General features: G+C 32.9%; 1 protein-coding gene across 5 annotated transcripts in view; it reads left to right on the top strand.

The window, feature by feature from the left end:
* Positions 1 to 22,302, top strand: part of LOC130446818 (collagen alpha-1(XVIII) chain) — a 656,494-nt gene that overhangs the window by 547,514 nt on the left and 86,678 nt on the right. For all 5 annotated transcript variants that reach the window (XM_056783294.1, XM_056783298.1, XM_056783297.1 and 2 more), the window contains 2 exons: positions 1,132 to 1,209; positions 16,439 to 16,732. In XM_056783294.1, coding sequence (XP_056639272.1) covers positions 1,132 to 1,209; positions 16,439 to 16,732 — 372 coding nt within the window. The remainder of the gene's footprint in view (positions 1 to 1,131; positions 1,210 to 16,438; positions 16,733 to 22,302) is intronic.

Here is a 22,302-nt window from a genome sequence, read left to right as displayed (position 1 = left end):
AATAATCTGTCACTTTATTTACTCTCCTGTTATATTCTGCTTTCATAATCAATCTAATAGCCTTTTGAATGTTCTGGTATATTTTTAAATCAGTCAGAACAATCTGGAATATTTCAGAATTTTCTAAAACTTAGTAATTATATATGTAAAGACATTAAAACAAATTGGGCCCAATAAAAACAAGGTTTATGACTTTTTACTGAAGATTTTAACGTTCTTCTAAATAATTTGTCACTTTATTCACTCTCCTGTTATATTCTGCTTTCATAATCAATCTATAAGCCTTTCGAATGTTCTGGTATATTTTTAAATCAGTCAGAGCACTCTGGAACATTTCAGAATTTTCTAAAACTTAATAATTATATATGTAAAGACATTAAAACAAATTGGGCCCAATAAAACCAAGGTTTATGACTTTTTACTGACGATTTTAAATATATATATATATATATATATATATATATATATATATATATATATAATCTGTCACTTTATTTGCTCTTCTGTCAAATTCTGCTTTCATAACACACATAACACTAAATCGTTTAAATAAATTTGTATCAATGATTGTGGTTCTTTTGTTGTTGTAATTGATGTTTGGGTTTAAGTCTCACACCCCAACTCGTGGGAAAATATTGGAGCTTGGCTGAGAAGTGATGCCACATCCCCCATACAGCTCTGATCTTGAACCATCTGATTATCATTTATTTCGAAGTTTGCAGAGTTCTTTGAATGGTCAAACTATCACAAATGACGATGAACTTCAATCGCACCTGGTTCAGTTTTTTGCTAATAAGGATCAGATATTTTATGAGCGCGGAATCATGAGCTGAAAGAAAAATGGCAAAAAGTCTTTGAGTAAAATGGGAAATATATGATTGATTGAAATTTATGCTTTGTTAAAAAAAAATTGTTTTATTTTATGCTACATAACCGAAATTACTTTACTTATAATGTATATACTGGTAGATAAAAATAATCTACACTATAAACTGAAAATAATGTGAAATACTTTTGTTATAAATTGATCAAATTAGTTTTTTTATGTATACTTCATTGTTATTTTGTATGTTTTCCAATGAATAACATAAAAATCAAATAGTTATTCCTATGAAATGGATCTATTTTTAGGGGCCACCAGGGGAATCAATAAGGGGACCTCCAGGCCCACCAGGACCTCCAGGTCTTCCAGGAGCACCAGCGCCCGAGGTAAGAATCGATTCTTTTTATACAATGTTGATAAATTTTGTAATTTTCATTGTTCAAATGTTTCTGGCAACTGAATAACTAACTCCATCTAAATCACTTCTACCTTCTACGACACTTTTTTACCTGGTATTGTGTGTATACGGAATTTTGACATATTTTGATAAAACTGCAAAATAATCATTGTGATATTACATAGATTTTATACTCACTCAAAACAAGACTGCATTTGTTAGTTGCTTTGCAAATGAAAATGTTTAGGTCTACATTGGGTTGCTATGTATTTGGTATACACGTATAACCCCGAAAATAACTTAAATTATAATTACAATTCTTCATAGAAGAACTTTATTACATTAGAAAACTCTACATCATAACTTATACATTTGACTCACTGGTACCTCAACTTTCATTTTTTGTACTCATCTATAGAAATGGAAGACAATTCCTTCCTCGTCTTCTCCTTGACCTTCTGTACACTCGATGTCTTTTCGTGCCTATTTTCATACGTAGTAATAGAAATAAATCACATGAAATGAGATCAGGAGATGAGCCGTTCTTATTCAAAAACTATTGAACTGAGTGTGAATGTTTATTGTCATGATGGAAGTACTATGATCCACATCCATAAACCGCTACTTCTAATAATTAATGCTCGGACTTGGAGGAACAAACCGTCCTTGTCGTAAAAAAAGCAAATCAGTATTATTTTGTGTTTGAAGCTATTTAAAAACTTTTTTTTGGACAGGGTAACGATGGCCATTGACAACTTGACTGTTGCTTTGATTATGGATCATCAACAAGCATTAAAGTAATAAAAAACAAAATTTCATACTCATAGACATGTAATTCAGGTTCAAAGGTTGATTGTTGAATATTGTACAGGGTTCTTCACGACGAGCTGAATGGATATGTATATGGGAACTAGTGTTCTGAAAATTTGCATGCATGGCTTTTTAGAAATGCTTGTTTCCGTTAAAATAATTTCAGTTTTCTGAAACTCAAGTGGACCCAAACTTCATTATTTTGAACGGAATGCTATGGTTTTTATAAAAGTTTTGAAATCTACGCAAAATTTCACAATTTTTTGATCATTTCACATTTTCGAAATTTTTGGACACATCCCACCACTAAAAAAAATATATTTCCAAGTTAAAGTGAGTAAGGTCTAATATTTTTGAGATTTGGACAAATTACACTTACAGCTTTCAAAATCTGTAATAACCTTAACAAAAATTTATATAGGGTGCTGTATTTCGCTATCTAAAAATTTCGATTTTTTTTGAATGGTACCCCCCATTTTTCTGTCATCCATTAGAATATGTCAGGGGTGGGTCGTAGTCTAACCGGATATCGCAAACGGGAAGTATTGCAGGCTCGTTTAATAACCCACATTCCCCGTATATTACCAGCAAATCGAAATAATCTTCATTAATAAATCCTAAACGGAACAATTTTGCAACGCTTAAACGTCAAGCTATTTTCATTGTTTTTTTGTTTGTTGATTCGTATGCTTTTGTTTTTTTTGTCGTTCCAGAAAACCGACAATTAAAAACCATGAAAATTTCAGTTTTTTCAATTTTCTACAAAAACCGTCAAGTTGAGACATATGAATTTACTAACGAAGTCCCCTCAATTTAAAGCTTAGATCCAATGGCGAAGAAAAAAATAGGGGTTACCATTTGAAAAAATAGTTTTTAGACTGCGAAATTTGGAACCATTTTCTGAACACCCTATATAAATTTTTGTCAAGGTTTTCACAGATTATAAAAGCTGTAAGTGTTATTTGTTCAAATCCCAAGAATATTAGCACTGACTCACTTAAACTAGGAAATATAATTTTTTTAGTGGAGGGATGCATGTGTCGAAAACGTGAAATAATTAAAAAATGGTGGACTTTAGGCAAATGATGCCTCATATAAAGTTATATTGAAATTTCACGTAGATTTCGAAAATTTGATAAAAAGTATAGCATTTCGTTTAAAATAACGAAGTTTGGGTCCACTTCCGGTATAACCGAAAGTTTCAGAAGCATTTTGAAAAATCCATGCAAGCAAATTTTCAGAACACTAGTCCCAGTACTTTCCCATATGCATATCGATTCAGCTCGTCGAGGAGGACCCGGTACCTATTTAGAACACACTTTCAATTGAAAAAAAAGATACTAAAATTCTTTCAAACAAATTTTGAATAATATTTGGTAGTTTAAAGTGCCAATTGACATAATAAATTCAATAAAAATAAGGAAAAATTACTTTTTCAATCCGATATACGCATTTTTGAGGAAAATATGCAAAAAACAAGCTCCTGTTGTATACGAATCGACAAGACGAAGGTTAAGAAGCGTGAAGAAACTCATCAAGAGTATATAATAATATACAAATATCATCCATCAACTGAAATGTGAAACGTTGAAGGGGAGGTTTATAGGATATAACTTTGATTGATTCTACACACTCATCATTAGATGAAGAATTATATTATATTATACCGTAAATTGAATTTGTTCATTAAATTGTTTCAGATTAATCGCATTGCTACAGAAATATCTTAAGTAGAGAGGTGGATATACATCTAGATACTAATTGGAAAATGTATTGTGCTTATTCTTATTAATCCTCTAGAACTCAAGTTGAGTTGTGTTAGCTGAGAAATCACACGAAAGAATTTTTCTCACAACACTTATTTAGCAGAAAAACTTGGCAGATATAATATTCAACTCCCATAACATTCTTATTTATTCTTTAACTGGTCCATTTGGACCCCGACAGATGTTAATGTTTACATTGTGAATAGGGCAATAGGTCGAGCTGATCGACCGTCCGTGTATTATTCGAGGTTGTTAACTTAGAAGCCAATGATCAATTCACGTTGATACCATAAAAAAATAGGAGGGAATTGCCCCATAAGTTTCAGTCTCATAAAAACAGACCTGTTAAGAGACAATACAAGAAAAGATCATACACTTTTATAAAGATACAAAGGATGGTGTTAATGCCCTGGATAATAAAGTGCATGTTATAAAGTAGGTAGAAGAACACGAAGCGGGCCACAAGCAATATGCTTCAGACTAAAGGATATAGCAAGTGTAAATGCCAAACAATGGTTAGAAGAAACTTTTAAACAATGTTGGGGAGACAATTAATGCAGGAATACTTGGAACGTCGTGTCCAAGAGAAAAGTTTATCGTAAGAGATGTGCTCTCTCATTTACAAAATAAGTAATATTGACGAAGCAGAAACGATGGTGGTAGTTCAAGGATGAAAAAGGTATCAGCTGTGTGCCATCTGTGTCATCGTTCAATCACAAACGCACCAAGGTTTTGTGCGATAACTGCTTACAAATGTAAGTGTTCTTCAAATTATGTTTTTGGTGAAAGTTATAGCTGGCAGTTTTTTTGTGCAATACATTATTATTCAAAATTATTCTGGTAACTTCTAAAGATACATTTTTGATACGAAAACAGCTTTTGATTTGGATTTATTCTAAATATAGTTTTGTTATGATGCTTTTGTTGTAATGTTGTTAAATTTTTCTTCAATAAACGTTTCAAAATCTGATATAATCTGTGTTTTTTTTAATTATAATATCCAAAATATATGACTGAACAACTTCCAGGAATTTTCATATAGGTATTTTGTTTTCATGATGTCAAGGAACTTGCAAAACAATTTCGTCAATTTCATGTTTAAAAATATTGTTATCATATATAAAAATCTCTTCATATTTATTTGGAAAGAGTATTTACAAAATTTTTGTGTACAAATCAATATCACCTACCTAACTAAAATTTTGTTCTTCAAAAGAATAACTTATGGAAAGAACTCAGTGCAAACTGTTTTTTGTATTTTTCTTAATTACTTTTTGTTTTTTCTCCTTTGACAATAAGCACAAAACTGCGAACTAAAACACATAGCAATTTCGTTCATCCACCAGCAATCCTCTTATTAATTGACTATTAAGTAGTCGATGTATAAGTTCCAGAACCAAGCTTTTGGAAGAACATCTTCTCTCTTAAACTATATCTGAATTGAAATAATATATTTTCTGACAATTATCACCACCAATATCCGAAAGTGAGAAAAATATTCTTAGAGAGAAATGTCTACCCATCCTATAATAACGAATAATTTCTGGTTTTGTCAGACCATCAGTTGTTTTATCCATTTTATCGTCGTTATGACAAATATGAAAAACCTCCTTCTTGTCTTGCAATAAGCCATATTTACTGTTCTCTTCCTCTCAAGGCTGAAAAATAAATTGAAATTATAACAATAAAACATTTTTTTCAAGCAAACAAAAATGCTCACCGAAAGCTTTTATTCTTTGCAATGTATTTGAAATCAACAAAATGAAATTGGAATTTTTAGATTTGAATGTGTATAGAGGAACAGCTTCCCATTTTATTTTTTCATTTTTATTCTCCGGCTTTACCTGAGGCGTCTTTAAGCCACTTCAATCAGCTTAGATCTTTTATGTTTCCACTATCAATTTACTCTTACACTAATCCCTTTCTTTATCCAACATATGAAAAGAGAATTTTCTTAGTTTCGATTTCTTTAAATCGGTATTAGTGGGGTATACTTTGAGGAATGTTATTAACGAATTCTTGGCAACGGTCAAAGAATGATTTAACTTCATCTTCCTCGTTGCAGAGAAAATATATCTCATGATCTGAAGATTGTGTGTGTGGTCTTTGAACCTACATTATCCAATAAAAAAGTCGCACAGTAACTTAGACTCCGTTTAACTAATTGCACATTTTCTTCCGACCTTTTAGTACGATGTTCAATAATATATAATCTAGAATATAAATCGTGAGAAATATTTATAATTTCTTCTAATAGTTCAATTCTATTTTCTCCTCCTGAAAGTTTGCCAGGTTACTAATTTGAACGAAATGATTCTTTAAAATCCAGTGGCACCTCTTTGATTGATTGGAGATCAAATAACGTTTCTAAAGCTACAGTTGTGAAGTGAACTGTGTGGAATCAGTGAAATAATGAGCTGTTCCATCAGTTTCATAACCAACAAATAGAGTTTCCTATAGATTAGTTCAGAACTTTGTGATAAGTTTTTTTTCTTTTTCAACTTATTGTAGGCCTTGAACTTGTAGTTTCCAACTTGTCATCCTTGAGATGTTGATATCCATGAATCCATCCATCTTTTTAGAGGTCTTCCGTAAGGTCGTCGTGTCCCTGGTTTACCGTCTCGTGCGATCTTTGCTAATCTTTCTCTGGTCATCCTGTCTACGTGTTCGTTCCAAGAACTTCTACGTTTACGTCCCCATCTGACTATGTCTTCCACCTCACATTCGTGTCTTATGTTTGTCTCTTGGTGTCTATCCGCATATGAGTATTTTCATTTCTATGAGTTTGCACCTCATTGGTTCTTTAAAGATGACAAAGGTTCTAGTTTTTGTGGTGGATACTAGCAGTTAATTTTTATATTATTTACCCTGATACTCCAATATTATAAATTATAAATAAAAATGAACAATTTTAGATTTGACATACGATAAATACATGAATAATTTGATGTTTTTCATAAAGAATTGTCGGTTGTTTTCCATTATTTATAAACTAAAATAAATATTTAATGATAGTTTGAAGATTTAATTAGTAATTTAATGTAAAAATATCCCCTTTCTAGCAAAAAGTACGTTCTGAATCTTCCAAAAGTTATTAATTTTCGTTTGTTTTATTATTGAAAAGCCAGACTTTTGTAGTATTTCACAATTGTCCTGAAAAAATTCTCTAGCAATTATTTTTGCATCATTTATCCTATTTTTAACGACAAGCTCCCCATGAGAAAAAAAATAGTTGTAAGATAAAACTGAAATAATCCTCACGCGAAGAAAAAATTTTTTAGACAATTTTGGCTTTGAACAATTCACGGTTTTTGAACTTTTTGCACTCAAAGTGCACCACGAGAAGGTTAGGTTAGGTTAGATTAGATTGATTTCCAACTTCAAGTATCGATATCTCGAAAACGAAGCGAGATATCGAATGGCATAGTCAAATCCAGGCACCTCGGAAATCGTACTCGTGCCGTGAGATTATTTGTGTGATAATTTGAAATTAAGCAATTTTATCATCACCCTGTGAAGTTGATAATAAATATTTTATTTATTCATCTCTATTCAAAGGTTATGTATTATTTTGAAGAATGCCTTATCAACATTTCCAAAGGTGTTGAAATTTTTCAATGGGATCCAATGAACAAGTGCAATATTAAGAATAAAATCAATTTTTAATGATTATTATGGTAGAATTTTCTGTCGTCTATTCATACCATAATCATAACAGCTTCACTTTCAAGAGCAAGTTCTGATTTTGAAGATTTCCTGTAAAACTGCTTCGCGTCAAAAACGTTCTTGCAGTAATTGAAATTTGATGATGAGAAAAATCACACAGGGAAAGTTTGAAGTCACTCATCCATCAAACTGTCTACATATAGTTTTTAGAAAGATTTAGATGCCTACTACAAAAAATCACTTCAACTTTAAAATTATTTAGGCGTGTTTCGACGATTTTAATTGGTGTGTGTTACTTCTATGAACAGAAAATTTTTATTCAGTCCCCTTACTTTGTTTAATTCTAACCATAATAATGACATTAACCCTTATAATTCAATTACTTCTTCACTCGTTACTAAGTGGACTCTAAATTTAAAATGATGGCAATTTAAAAAGTAACAGTAAGATCATTTGAGTGGGGTCAGGTTAATGGAATATAAAATAATTACGATGACCACAGAACGTCTAGTTTTATGGGCTTTCATTTGAAAGGAACATCTCACGAACAATTTGATAAAGTTAATTCGAACAAGTGGAAGGAAATTGGAAATATACTGCTAGTTTGATAGTTTTGATGTAATTAGGAATGTACCCCCTGTAAATTATAGAAAAACGGTCATTGCGTGGATAAGAAAAACGTGAGTCCATTTCGTTCAATTATTTTTACAAACGGATTTCCACGAAGTAAAGTTCAATGCGCACCAAATTGAATATTTACTCCAACAATCTTCCATAAGGCAGTATTTTTGCAAATTATCTTGATACAGTCTTCAAATTTGAAACTAAGTTTCAGTATATTAAGTGAAATTTGCTTTTGTTGAAAGTTTTAGTCATAAATAGCTTAGAAATTTCAGGATAAGTTAGTTTATATGTTACGTGAGTAGAGTGACAATTTTTCAAAAATTTTAAACAAGGACAACCCTGTCTATGAAGGCCTATATAAGGGTTACTGCTTGAGATAGATAAATCAAAACAAATATTTATAATTGGATATGGTCTCATTATTTTTCGAAATATTCTCCATTAAGATCAATACACTTTTGAATGCGTTTGAAAGAATTATCAATAGTGCAGTCATTGAAGCGTTATTGCTCCGAATTTTTTTATTGTGACATTTTTCATTTCATCAGAAGAAAATTTTTTAAAAAATGTTTCGTCAAGAGGTTATTTTGAAGGGTCGAAAGGGGGTTAAAAATTCGATAATCAAGATTTTGAGGTAATTGTGCTAGAAAATTTCCCTACTTAATATCAAACACGTTTTATAACGATAAAATGGCTCAATTTCAATTTTTCTATTAAGGGTTTATTTACACTTCTTAAAAATAATAGGTGGAGCTCAGATCATTTTCACTTTATAAGTTGAGGATAGGATGAGCCTAATTCCAAAGTTTCTTTCAGATCGGTTCACAAAAACATTTGGAGGTAAGACCCTATTTTTCGCTTTAATGACTGCACCACAAAGCATTTCTTCCATACATTAAACATGTGATTTGAACGCATCAACCGTTTCTTCAGGTGTAGAAAAACGTTGACCCCGCAATTTATTTTTGATCTGCGAGATTAAGTAGAAATCGTTGTTTGAACTGATGTGTGAGATCTCGCATTGTCGTGGTGGAGTATTCGTATCGTATTCTGTGATTGATTTCACCTATTTCTTCGAACATTTCTGGCAAACAAATTCTAGTGTACTATTTAGAATTAACCGTTCTTCACTGCTGTAATGGAACAGTTGCGACCTGTCGAGTTAATCCGAAAAAACAGACGTCCATATCACACAGACATTTCAGCGCCTTGGAAATGATAAAAAAACCAATACCTTGATGCTGAAACCAGTTAGAATGAAAATGCCATCCAATGATCTCTTGATAATAAGCAAATCGACGAACAGATTCTTCTTGTACTGTACGAATAATTCGTCTCTAATTCGGTTTTGCAGCTCCTATATATCATGCAGTTCATCTACATAAATCATAGATTTGAAATAAAATATTATAACATAAAAAAGTACCAGAAGAATGGAAAACAAATATACTAATTCCTCTGTTTGAAAAAGGTGACAGAAAATAACAGGAAAACTACAGAGGAATCAATCTTTTGAACACTACTCTAAAAATGAGAACCAAAATTTTAACCCAACTAATAAATCAAAGAATATCTTTTGAGGACGAACAACAAGGTTTTAGAAGTAGGAGATCATGTACAGACGCAGTATTTGTAACAAGACAAATCACAGAGAAAGCTCTAGAATATAATCGACTGGCGTTCATTTGCTTATGACTTGACAATAGCATTTGACAGAGTTAGATTAAAAAACGTTGTTTACCTTTTATACAATAGACAAATACCGTTTGACATCATCATATTAATTGAAGACAACTTACTGAGGAAATAAACATAGGCACAGGTATAAGACAGGGAGATTTCTTAAGCCCCCTACTTTTTAATCTCATAATGGATGAAATAATAAAGGCAGTAAGAAGGAGAAAAGGCGATAAGATCGAAAATAGAGAAATAAAAATTCTTTGCTATGCATTGCATAGCAGAAAGTGAAGGCGACATACAAAGATTGGTCCACAAATTTAACATAGTAGCAAAGAAGCTAAACATTGTAATTTCATCCCAAAAAACAAAAAACACTGGTCATTGGCAAAGAACCGATTAGATGTAAGATAGAAATTGACGGTACCAGCATTGAACAGATTATGGAAACTAACTACTTAGGTATCACACTATGAAGCTATGGAGATTCAGAATCAGAAGTAAAAAATAAATACAGAAAGTGAATAGAGCAACAGGATGCCTCAATAATACAATATGGAGAAATAAGCATATTGGAACGGAAACTAAGACTAGAATTTACAAAGTTTGTATAGGGCCAATAGTGACATACACAGCAGAAACGCGACCGGACAAGCCCAAAACAGATGGAAAATAAGTATTTCAATAAAAATTCCAATAGTAAATGAAAATTCCCAGTTAAGAGAACGTAAATCTCAATAGTTATGAAAAATGTATCAGTGCAACCATTTTCCTTTCAAGTTAATAAACTTGAAATTGCCCAAGAGGAGTAATTAAAAGTATAATAACGTTTGGTAGAGTTTTTAAAAAATTCGTAGTAGCGAGTTCAAAACAATTACTCATTAAATTTTCATGAAATTACAGAAAGTTTGAATAGATCTTTTCTCTAAGGAAATTTGAAGAAAAAAGATCGATATATATATAAAATTTAAACCATTCTATTACGAATTTTTAAAAGCCTCAACTAAAACTTTTATTCAAGTTGGCAAACATTACACTGTCAAAACTACGACTATTTAATTCAGGGCCTAATCTAGGGATCAACCGCTTGCGTGTAAAGATATACGAGGGTGAATCAAATATAAACAAGACTTATTTTTTAAAATATTTATTTTGATTTTAAACGCACAAACAATCATAGTTTATTTTTCTACATAATCTCCTGATTTAGAAACACATTTTTCCCAGCGTATAGGTAATTTTTTAATTCCTTCCAGGTAAAAAGAGTCAGGTCGTGTTTGTAGCCAATTGCGCACATATGCTTCAACCTCATTATCGCTGTGGAATTTTTGCCCTCCCAAAGCTTCCTTGAGAGGACCAAAGACATGGAAGTCGCAGGGAGACAGGTCTGGACTGTATGGAGGGTGTTCCAGTGTCTCCCAACCCAGTTGCTCCAATTTTTGTACTGTCAGTGCTGCCGTATGGGGGCGAGCATTGTCATGGAGGAGAATCACTTTTCTCATTGGAAGGTGTCGTCTTTTGCGGCGATATGCAAGTCTTGCATATCGCAATTGCAATATCCGAAGTTGTTAGACGCCTATCACCTTCAACAAGTTGACGAACACTGTCGATGTTGCCCGCTGTAATGCTGGTGCGGGGTCTGCGGTCATGGCTCTCATTTTCAACACGTTCACGGCCCTCCACGAACTGCTTCGGCCGGTTTTACACCTTCTGCAGCTAAAAACTTTATAACAATACGTTGCGCAATAGAGGGAGGTACCTCCTGCTCGGACATCGTAACGATGGACACTGAGCGAGTCTATGATGATGAGTCACGTGCTTCCCCCACTCCTGACAAACCAACCTAACAGCCAATAACAGCGGAACGTTCTTCCATCACTATTGCGCGCGCAGGTCCAAAATTCTCGTTTATATTTGATTCACTCTCGTAATATGCTGTCTCTTCTGTCCTGCATCTGTTTGTTCTAGTTACGTTCTTCTAGATTTTGCATATCTTGTACAATCTGATCTTCCCATCCATTTTTTGGTCTACCTTGCAATGTTGGTTAAATTTGGTATGATAAGGAGGATTTTTATAAGGAGAAGGGTTTGTTGGAATGAACCCTGATATAGGAATTTTTTTCTCTGCAGGGCTGGGGTTGTGGTGGTTGCGAGGGGTCCTGTTTGCCTAACTTTTCTTAAGGGGAAAAGCGGAAATTTTGACTAAAAGAAAGCGAAAGGGCGCTTGTAAGCAAAAACATCTCTTCTGAAATTGCTTTTTTTATTTTTCACAAAAGCTTCTGTTTGGTTTATTTTTAATTTAAAAGGGAGCTGGCGGGTGCAGCTGCGTTTTTCCCTATCGTCGGGCATATGGCTGGAGAAACGGTTCACCAGGCTGCGGGGAAACCTTGACGAAGAGTCTGTAGGGTGGGTGTTGGAGTTTATCTGATTGATATGGTGTTGCTAGTAGCCCAAGTGGCGGATCAGGGAGTTTTCTCTTGAGTTTTGATTCTAATAAGTATATTCTTAATCTCATAGTTCATAAGTCCTCTATACTCATTATTTCTAATTTACTTTGGTCCATCAATTTCCTTAATTATTCTCCTTCAATATATCTTCAATTGTTCTTTTTCCATATTTTTTAGTCTCACAGTTTCAGAGGCGTGTGTGCATATGTATGTATGGATTTTGGGGTATCGTATACACCACGATCCAAAGGATCTATTGTGTTCCCCTTTCTTGCTGCAACACTGGAGAACCAAGTGTTAATAGTTAATAATCAGTTAATCCCACTCTATATTTGTAAGCCTCATAGTTTTAGCGTCGTATGTTTCTACTGGTTTTATCGCAGTCTTGTAGACTTTTATTTTAGTGGCTCTGCACTATAGTTTTGTACTCATTATATGCAATAGATCCCGTATGAACCCTTTGTCTTACCATATTGTGTCATTTTTGTTGCTTATTATTGTTCTAAGGACCCAAAGATGTCGACTACTTCGAAGATGAGGTCATTTATCTTGTTTCTTGTTTGTGAACTTCCTTCTTTTTTCAATTTTCATATATTTTGTCTTTTTCTGATTTATTTTTAATCCTCCCTTTCTTGGTTTTCTTATAATTGTGTCTTCAAGACTTTTTCGGCCCTTTGCTATTAGAGTTAAATCATTAGCATATGCTATTAAAGAATGGTGCTAAAAGAACGCATGAATTTGAGTTGAATGGGAGTGGGAGGAGCGGAGAGCCGTGGGTTGTTTATTTTGTGGGTAAGTGTGTCCAGTTTTAGTAGCAATGGTACAATGGATCGTGACGTATCACGTTTTCGCTGTTAAACATTTCTTCAATGGCTTTTCCGCACAATGGTTCGATACCTAATCGCAACACAATACTTCGTTGGGTTGTTTCTTTTCGCATAACTGGATTAATTATGAAGCAGAAGTCGTCTGGTATTCTTTGCACGGAGGGAACTCCACAAAATGCCTGTCTGAAGTAATCTTCTAAGCGTAATCTACTAAGACTACAAACAGTGGATATCGATATTCCAATGAACTAACCCATAAATTGGATAATCTAAACATTGTATTCATGTGAGTGCATAGTATGTAATCAAAATAGAGCAAATTATACTTGTTTGAAATTTATGCTTTCTTTTTGCGCCATCTTTTATTTGTATTGATGAATTAATGATACTTCCATCGATATTATTTTCTATAATTACATAGGCCAATAAAAAAAATTTTTTTTTGGATGCCTGGTATTTTTGAGCTGATTTTGATTATATTTTTATTGCTGAAAGCAGTTTTTCTGTATCAGATTTTCAGATAAATTCGTTCATCTATCAATGCTTTTTTCTATTTAATACTTTCAAGTATGAGTGTTGTAAAATTTATACAGGGATAGATTCATACTTCCAAAATCTTTGGCACCAAAATCACTGGTGGCCAGTGTTATGATTTCAACTGCAATGTTAAATAATACCACTGAGAGTCCGTCACCCAGTTTTTAGTTATTACCCTTGCCCTCGCATTTATCATAGTCATTCTCACCAATCGTATTAACTTTTGGGGTACTTTTTCCCATGTCCTTTTTCTTTTTCAGACTGTCAAATGCTTGTTTGAAGTCGATGAATAGCATTTGCATGCTCATGTTGTGCTCACACTTCTTTTGAATAATTTTTTATAATATATATGGCATCTAATGTTGATTTTCCTTGTTTAAAACCTGTTTCTAGCTCTACAATATTTCTCAGTCTTTCATTTATTATTGTTAATATAATTGCTATATCTGTCAGGATTTCCTCTCTTCATTATTGTTGTAATTATTCCAGTAGACCATTCTCTCGGGATTGGTTCTGTTTTCCATAGTCTTTCTATGACCATGAATATTTTATGTGGAAGGTTATCTCCTCCATATTTCATAAGCTCATTCACTATTTCGTCTGGCCTTCTAAGAGAGAGAATATTCAATATGTTTACTAATATTTGACTATAATAAAAAATACAAAGACACTAGAATAAACTTATGAACTTCTAAATAAAAATTGATATAAAAATAGATATTCTATAACTTAAACAGAAATCCAATAAAACGAAAAGTAAATAAATCAGTCACTTTACAAATTTTACCTATAGCTAATAATTAATTATAAACTAACTATTTTGACTTCCTGAATAAAAAAATGTCAATAATTAGTTCTAATGGAAGCAGTTTCAATTTAGTGACACTGAAGCCAAAGACACAGGTGAAGTTTGAAAAATTCTTTAGGCACAAGCAAAATTTGGAAAACACGTAATGAGATCATTTTTGACTGCTTTTTATCAAAATCTTTCTCACTCATGTACTTGGAACTTTATATTTAAATCCTGCAGACCTCCATAACATAACCATTAAAAATGTAACGAACTTGTACGATAAACAGAATATCGAATGGCATTTAGATATTGAGGTAAATCTATCAATTCGAGGAAATTGATTGAACAATAATTGCAAAATACAAATCATTCTGCTGGAAGGAATTCGACACTAGTTAATCACTTCTTCGTAACCAAATGAACGGATCTTTTTCTAATCTGTGAGATGGTAATCAATACCTCAATCTATAGCAAATGTTGCTGATTCGCCATATGTTTTAAAATTCTTCAATCAAAACTGAATACTAAAACTTGAATGTGTCTCTATTTTTAATTACTGATTTAGTACCCATTTGGTTTTCCGTGTTTAAGTGAGATCTTCAATTAAGGAATCTAATTCATTGGTCATTTTTTGGATCTTGTTTTAGATCTAATAGCATTGATACGACTTTCAAACCGTATTTTACTTAATGATTTTGAAGACTTTTCACGTAATTTTCTGGTAAATCTCATCGATATGTAGACGTAATTATAAACTTCTTGGACCAAATACAAAAAAAAAATTTCACCACGGCAGCTTGCAGCGATATTAACGACAAGAATCAATGATTCTAATATTGCTTTAGGACTTATGTCAAGAATCCGTTCATGAGCCTTATATTTTTCCCTTTCATATTTTAGTCATTGTTCATCTTAAGCTACAAGCTGCATACTAGGTAATAGCTTCTCTAATAAAAAATTTCACAAATCTTCTCCAGTGGTATTGGTTACTGATAATAACATAAGTATGAAGTATCTAGTTCAACATCAGTAGTGTTTGTGGACTTAATTACAAACCGGAATATGTTTTATCCACGAGAACGTCAGCGCTGTAGAAAAATCAAATTCGGGAGACTGACGCAGTACTGTATACGATATGGCTTAAGAATTAGGCATAAGTCTAAGTAGTATTGAGCAAATAATTCATGGACGACCCAGTTACCGCAAAATTTCAGCCAGATAGGCGACAACACTTTTGAATTTTGAGCAGAAATTCACATATTGGCGACTTTGCATGCGAATCCTGTAACGAAATGTAGAGTAATGAAAAAATTAATTGCACTGAATATTCACAGCAAACGATATAAACTATATCGAAGACGAAGGCGCGCCAGTTAAAGCGAAAATTACACTGTCAGCAAAGAAAGTGTTGTGTAACGCGTTTTGGGACATGAAAGGAATAATTGTTGTTCATGTTCTCTCTCAACAACGGACTGTGAACGTACAGTATTATAGTACCTCCTTAGAACCATTGTTAAACCTGTCTGCAGATCAAAACGGTGCGATATTCCAATACGAAGTGCGATATTCCTGCAAAACAACTGCAGCTGCATGATGCTCGGTTTACAATGGAACACCCTCGTTATAGTGCTGATTTATTGCCATCCGACTTTCATTCATTTGTCCATTGGAAGGTATTTCGCGGATCGCCACTCGAATGCAATCCTTCGAACGTGAGTGGTTACGTGTCAAGCATCCTAAAGCTGCCGAAAAGGTGGTAAAAATGTAAAGAATACGACGAAGACTACCTAGAAAACTGTGAAAAATCTCAGCTCTGTAACTTAATTATTTATAGCAAAATTTTATTCGAACCACCCTTGTATCTTAACGGATAGATTACATTTTGCACCAAATTTTATTTTTCCGAAATTGTGCCTGTGGCTACTCTTTGTTGGCACCCTTTGTTTTGGCCGCCCGACTGCGGTGCACGTATTGCATACCATCTAGGATCGTCAATGAGTCAGCTCATACCTCATTCAAAAATTCAAAATTTCGTAAATAATATTGAAAAAATTTCTATTTTTGTTTCCAGGCTGTGTGCAGTTGTAATTTAACCTCAATAATAAGTACAATAACAAAAGAAGCTAACATTCCGTTCACACCGAGTGAAAGTCGAGTGGGTCCACCAGGCTTAACCGGTTTACCAGGAATACCCGGAGAAGTAGGTCCCAGAGGTCCACCGGGAGATAAAGGAGAAAGAGGTGAACGAGGAGCTCAAGGACACGATGGTTTACCTGGTCCTAAAGGAGAACCTGGAAAAGATGGGTTACCAGGATTACCCGGACCACCGGGACCTCCTGGTCCAGTGGAATTTGAAAATGTAGATGTAAGTATGTGAGAAATTCATAGAATAAGTTAGAATTCAAAATTATTATTAACAAACTCAGGTATTATAAGTGAACAAATTAACATATTACGTCAAGATTAAGGATGAAATTATTTAGGGATAAGAAAAACGGCAAGAATCTCTTATAAATTTTTGATATACAAGGCTAGGTTGATATACAAGGCTAGGTTTATTTTTCGCTACTGATCTTTTAATATGGTAGCCAGAAAAGCTGCAGAATAATCGACATACTGCACAATTTGTTCTTCCTACACTCTCTCACCAAAAAATCTAACCGATAAGCATTCCTCCACCATATATATATATATATGGTGAATGCTTCATGAATTACAGAGTAGCTCATGATTCATTTCAAAAAGTTACAGGTGACTGATATGTACGATGAAGTGGATTGAATATGCAGGTCTGACATTTTTTAACGAGTTGGCAGAGTTGAAGGAAAATTTATAAGTTAATTATCGATGTAACATCTTCCTCCTACTGTATCGTTACTAAACAGTAGCGCTGCAGAAAGTTTGCGTTCGCTGGCTGCCATAACTGTTGAAATGCTGCTGGAGAAGATTTTTTTGAACACATTGTTGCAGTTGATGAGACATATATCCCATATTACTGATCCAAAACGAGTCTACAAACATTACACATTGAGACACACCAAATTCTAATGGGCCACCACTAACTGTAAGTTTATGGGGGTCTAAATGGTATGTGTTTATTGTGAACAATAATCTAAGCATACTTAAACATTGCGGAGAAATATTTTAAAGAAAGAAAATGAATATTGATTATTGTAATTGTTATACACGATTAAGCTTGTCCTCATAGCAATCTTGTGAACCTAATGATTTCACCATCGATACCAATAGGACTTTCCGAATACAAACCATATAGCCCAGCGACATTCATTTTTTGCCTGATTTAAAGTTACATGCTGGGAAATAGGATTATCAAATCCAATCATTTCGGGAATAATTTATGAAGAAAATATTGCGCAGCTTCTTCAGATATATACCAATTCTCAATTTTCAAGATGAGTATATAGAAAAAGAACTTGTATTGTGTATTACTTTGGTAAAGTACCTTTTTTGTAGAATCACCTTATTTCGTCGAGTATTGAAAAATAATTACCCTTATACTTTTCATTGCCTTTACAATAATGTTTCGTGAAATTGTCATCAGATGCAAATGTATAATGGAACTTGTTGAAAAGATAATGAATTAGCACAATTTGATTTGTTCTTGGTAAACTTTTTCTTCTTCTATTCTCTATTTTTACAGGTGCCCGACGAGGCTTCCGGTGCAACTTATTCTCTATGTTTATATTCCTTCCATTCTCCCACTAATATTCCTGTTTCATCTGGGATATTTCCTTCCTTATTGTCTATATTCCTTATTGGGTCTAATCTATTCTTATAGATATTAATACTTTCTAATTCCTTCACTTTTTTGTCTATTTATTTCCATTCTGTCAGTATGTTCATACAAATTCGTGATTATCTTGTCAGCTTTGTCATTCATTCGCTTATATATATTTTATCCAGAATTATAAATATGGATAATGATCGACTTAATCTACGAAGGTTGTCGAAAACTTACCGATAGAAAAAAGATATTTTTTTCCATAATCGTTTTTATTTTTCAACAAAGTCTCTTTCTAAATCTATACTGTTGTTCCATTCCAAAAGTGTATGGTGAGTATAGGTTTCATCTATAGTTATAAACCAATGCAGAAGTATTTGAATGATTTGAATCTCAACGTTTGCGCGATTATATTTGCGAACTTATATTGATAAATGCTGATATCTGGAGATTGGAAACTTCTCAGACAACTTTCGTAAATCTGTATTATATCCCTCTGTCAATTAAGAGGTCATCCGATTCAATTTCTAATATTTGAGCTAAGGCCTTTACGGTTCCATATGTGCACTTGGTACGTTAGTTAACTCTATTCCTACCGTTTGTATATTTCTGTATGCTGTTGGAGGCTCTTGTTATATCAATAAATAGGTTTGTCCCATTTATTCCATCATTTGCTAACATAATATTTTTTAACATTATTTGGAAAACTTGGAAGCAGTTCGCCCAATTACACTTTAAATTTTGCAGATGATCAGATGAAGACTTTCACGATCTAGGTTATAAAACCAGTAAGCAAATATAAAAATGAACAGATTGGGTAGAGGTCAACAAATATGTATACCGGAGGATTCTTGCAAAATATGCTAGTGGCAAACAATCAAACTATAAAATGCCGTGGAAAATACAAAGTAAAAATATTTTACTTCAAAGTTTAGAAGTGACGGAATGTTGGACTTGAGGACAAAAATATCTGAGGGAGAAGATAACCAACTTTTTACGAAACAGCTGAATATCTAAAAAGAAAGCATGGTATATACAATACAATTATAAAAACCATTGTTTTCTATGGCAGGGAAGTGTGACAGCTAAAAGAGAAAACTACCATTGAAGCGACTTAAAACAGATTTCTGGCGACCAACTGTAGGCAGATAACTACAACTAATGACTGCATTTGAGAAATTATGAGTGTAAATCATATAATAATGGATGATATGAGAATAAAAAAACCGAAATGATATGTCCATATCTAACGAAAGACGAATGAGAGACAGTCAAAACAAATTCTTCCCAGCGGAAAGTTTTAAAGAGGGAAGACCACGGAAAAGCTGGAAAAAAGGCATAGATAAGGAGATAATAAAGATGGGACTAGAAGATATCTAATTTAATAGAGAGTTATGGCGACTGAGTATAGAAAAAACCGTTATTTGTATATAAAAACACAAAATTTCTAAAGTACTTATTCGTGTATAAAATTTCTGTTTGCTGCTAATTGCTCTAATCTCAAAAGATTTGTGATTTCTATAATGAAAACTAATAAAATTCATAACTTATTGAAGAAAAATTCATTAAACTTCATTTATCAAGCCAACTACAATTTTTCACATATTTCTCACTAGTTTTTTGAGTTTGAGAGTGAGTTTTATGTATGGAACGCCAAGATTATCTCGGAAACGGCTTGGACAATTTTCATAAATTTTTGAGTGCAAGGGTCTTGTGATACGGCCGGTATTATGGTGGTATCTACATTGTAGTCAGAACTCTCCTTTTTCCGAGAAAATAACAAACTTTGTTATTTGGAATAGATTACCTTACATATTCTGTGTTTTTAGAAATCCTTAAGAAATACTGTTTATTTTCTATACCTGAATGCCATAATTTAGGAGTTATATCTACATTTACAGTATCTCCACCAAAGTAACAACAAATATTGTACATTTAGATAGCTAAAATTGAATAAATTCGTTTACTTTGAATATTCTTCAATAATTTGTGTGATAATACAAATCTCCTAACAAGGACTACTGTCAGTAATTTATTACTACAACGAAACTGGTTCAGTAAAATATTTATCCAAACCACGGCACAGAAAACCTGCAACACCAACTGAAGAAAAATATTCAAATGTTTGTGTCATGTTAGAAGTAGATCCACATTTGCGAAGTAGAAAAATTACGAATTACGATTACAGCAGATGCTTAAAATGTTGTCCATTTAATTCAATACAACAAGCCATGTAATTTTAAAAACTTTGCAATATATTTTGCAACATCCTATCTTTTAATCTCTGAATATTGGCAGGTTTTGTTTTATAAATGCTTTTCAAGTGACCCCACAGGAAATAGTCTAAAGGATTCATGCGGGGGCCATTCGATAAACCCACGCCTTCCAATATTCTTGAAAACACATTATTTAGGTGTGTTATTGTCTGAAAATTTCTAATAATGAAGTTTTTTAAAATATGATTGAAAATACTAACTTAGATTTGGAAATATCCGAGCCAACTCAGGTATAATATTATTTTCCAATAAATTTTAATACGCCGAACCATTTTAGTTACTCTCAATGAAAAAGGGACAAATTATTGTGTCGCCTATTTTTCCAGCCCAAACATTCAGTTTTTCGGAATATTGGGTGTGGGATTCACGCATCCAACGAGGATTGTAACGTGACTAGTACCTACAATTATGCCGATTTACTTACAATAATAATTTATTAAAACGTCAAATTTGTAATTGTAGCAGTCATAGCCACCTAAATGTATTATTTTATTTGTATTTTTTTACCACTACAGTGCCTTGTACATAAAAATTTATAAAAATAAAATAAAATAAAAAATAAAAAACACCAATACATAAGATCAATAATAGAAATGTAAAAAAAACAGTTGGGCGTATTCACTGCACGACGTTGGCGCTCTAACTATCACCCGTGTTGGAATTTGCTTAAACTTGTATTGCCCTTTGATCCCCGGGGAAAATATTCACTCGCCACCTTTGCACATCAAACTTGGATTGATCAAGCAGTTTGTAAAAGAAATGGACAAGACTTATCCTAATTTTTGAAAACTAAATTTTCACATCTGAGCGAAGGTAAAATCAAGGAATGAGTGTTTGTGGGTCCCCAAACTAGACAACTTTTCCAATATTTGACCTTCATTGAGCACCTAAATCAAAAAGAAAAACGTGCTTGCATTCCAAAACATTTGGAAGGACTTGTCTCTTAATGTACACTTCCTTCACTCACATCTGGACTTCTTTCCTGAAAATTCAGAAACCATTTTCGATGAACCTGAAGAACGGTTCCATTAATACGTCGCTAATATGTAGAAGATATTTTAAGGGAAGTTAAATGCAAGGATGTTGGCGGAGCTCTGTTGATTTTTGGAACGAGTCGGCTGTACCTCAGGGTATAAACGGAAAGTAAGCGCCATATAATGGTTTCCAGCTCTATTCACATCTTTAAATTAAATCAATGTGCATAAGTTTATTGTTATTATCGAAAAGTGCTAAAAATAAGAAGTAAGTATTATCGAAAATGGCGGGGGATAGAACAAAATCGCAATTATATTTGGATACAGGACGTTATTTTATAAAAGAATCAACAAAAATAGTACCGGGACTTGATTGAAAATTTTTGTTGCAGACCAGTGTAATTTGAAATCAATGATTGTATTGAAAACAAATGAGAAATAATGAATTTCTATTTAGTCATTCACGAGGAAAACAGAGATTTATTAAGGAACAAAGATAGTATTTTCAAGAAAATTGCTCTCATTTCGATACATCTAAAAATCTATGATAGTATACATATTGTTATAAAACAATGAAAATAATGAATCAATATACCGTAATTTATGAGATACACGCGAGAACTTGAACAAAGGTAACATTTGGTAATGTTTCAGGGCTAGTTTATGTGATTAACTACAACGCAACAATGAAGTTAATTAACGATAAAATATTGGGAAGTTTTAATAAACAAATTGATAATAAAAATATTGATTCGTTGTCTATTCGTCATAATATGTTACATGCACAATGTTATAATTTATTTTTTTTTCCTATAAATTGGTTCCTAAAATTTACTATGTGCTATTGTATGAACCAGCAAAGAATTGAAAAACGCTTTAAAAAAAAGTAAGTTGATTTTTACTGATGTAATAATAATAGTATTGTACATTAAGATGAAGTTTA

This window comes from Diorhabda sublineata, chromosome 7 (genome assembly GCF_026230105.1).
Source record: "Diorhabda sublineata isolate icDioSubl1.1 chromosome 7, icDioSubl1.1, whole genome shotgun sequence".
Lineage (NCBI taxonomy): Eukaryota > Metazoa > Arthropoda > Insecta > Coleoptera > Chrysomelidae > Diorhabda > Diorhabda sublineata.
Note: the sequence above shows the minus strand (reverse complement) of the source record. Positions and strands in the feature narration are given on the sequence as shown.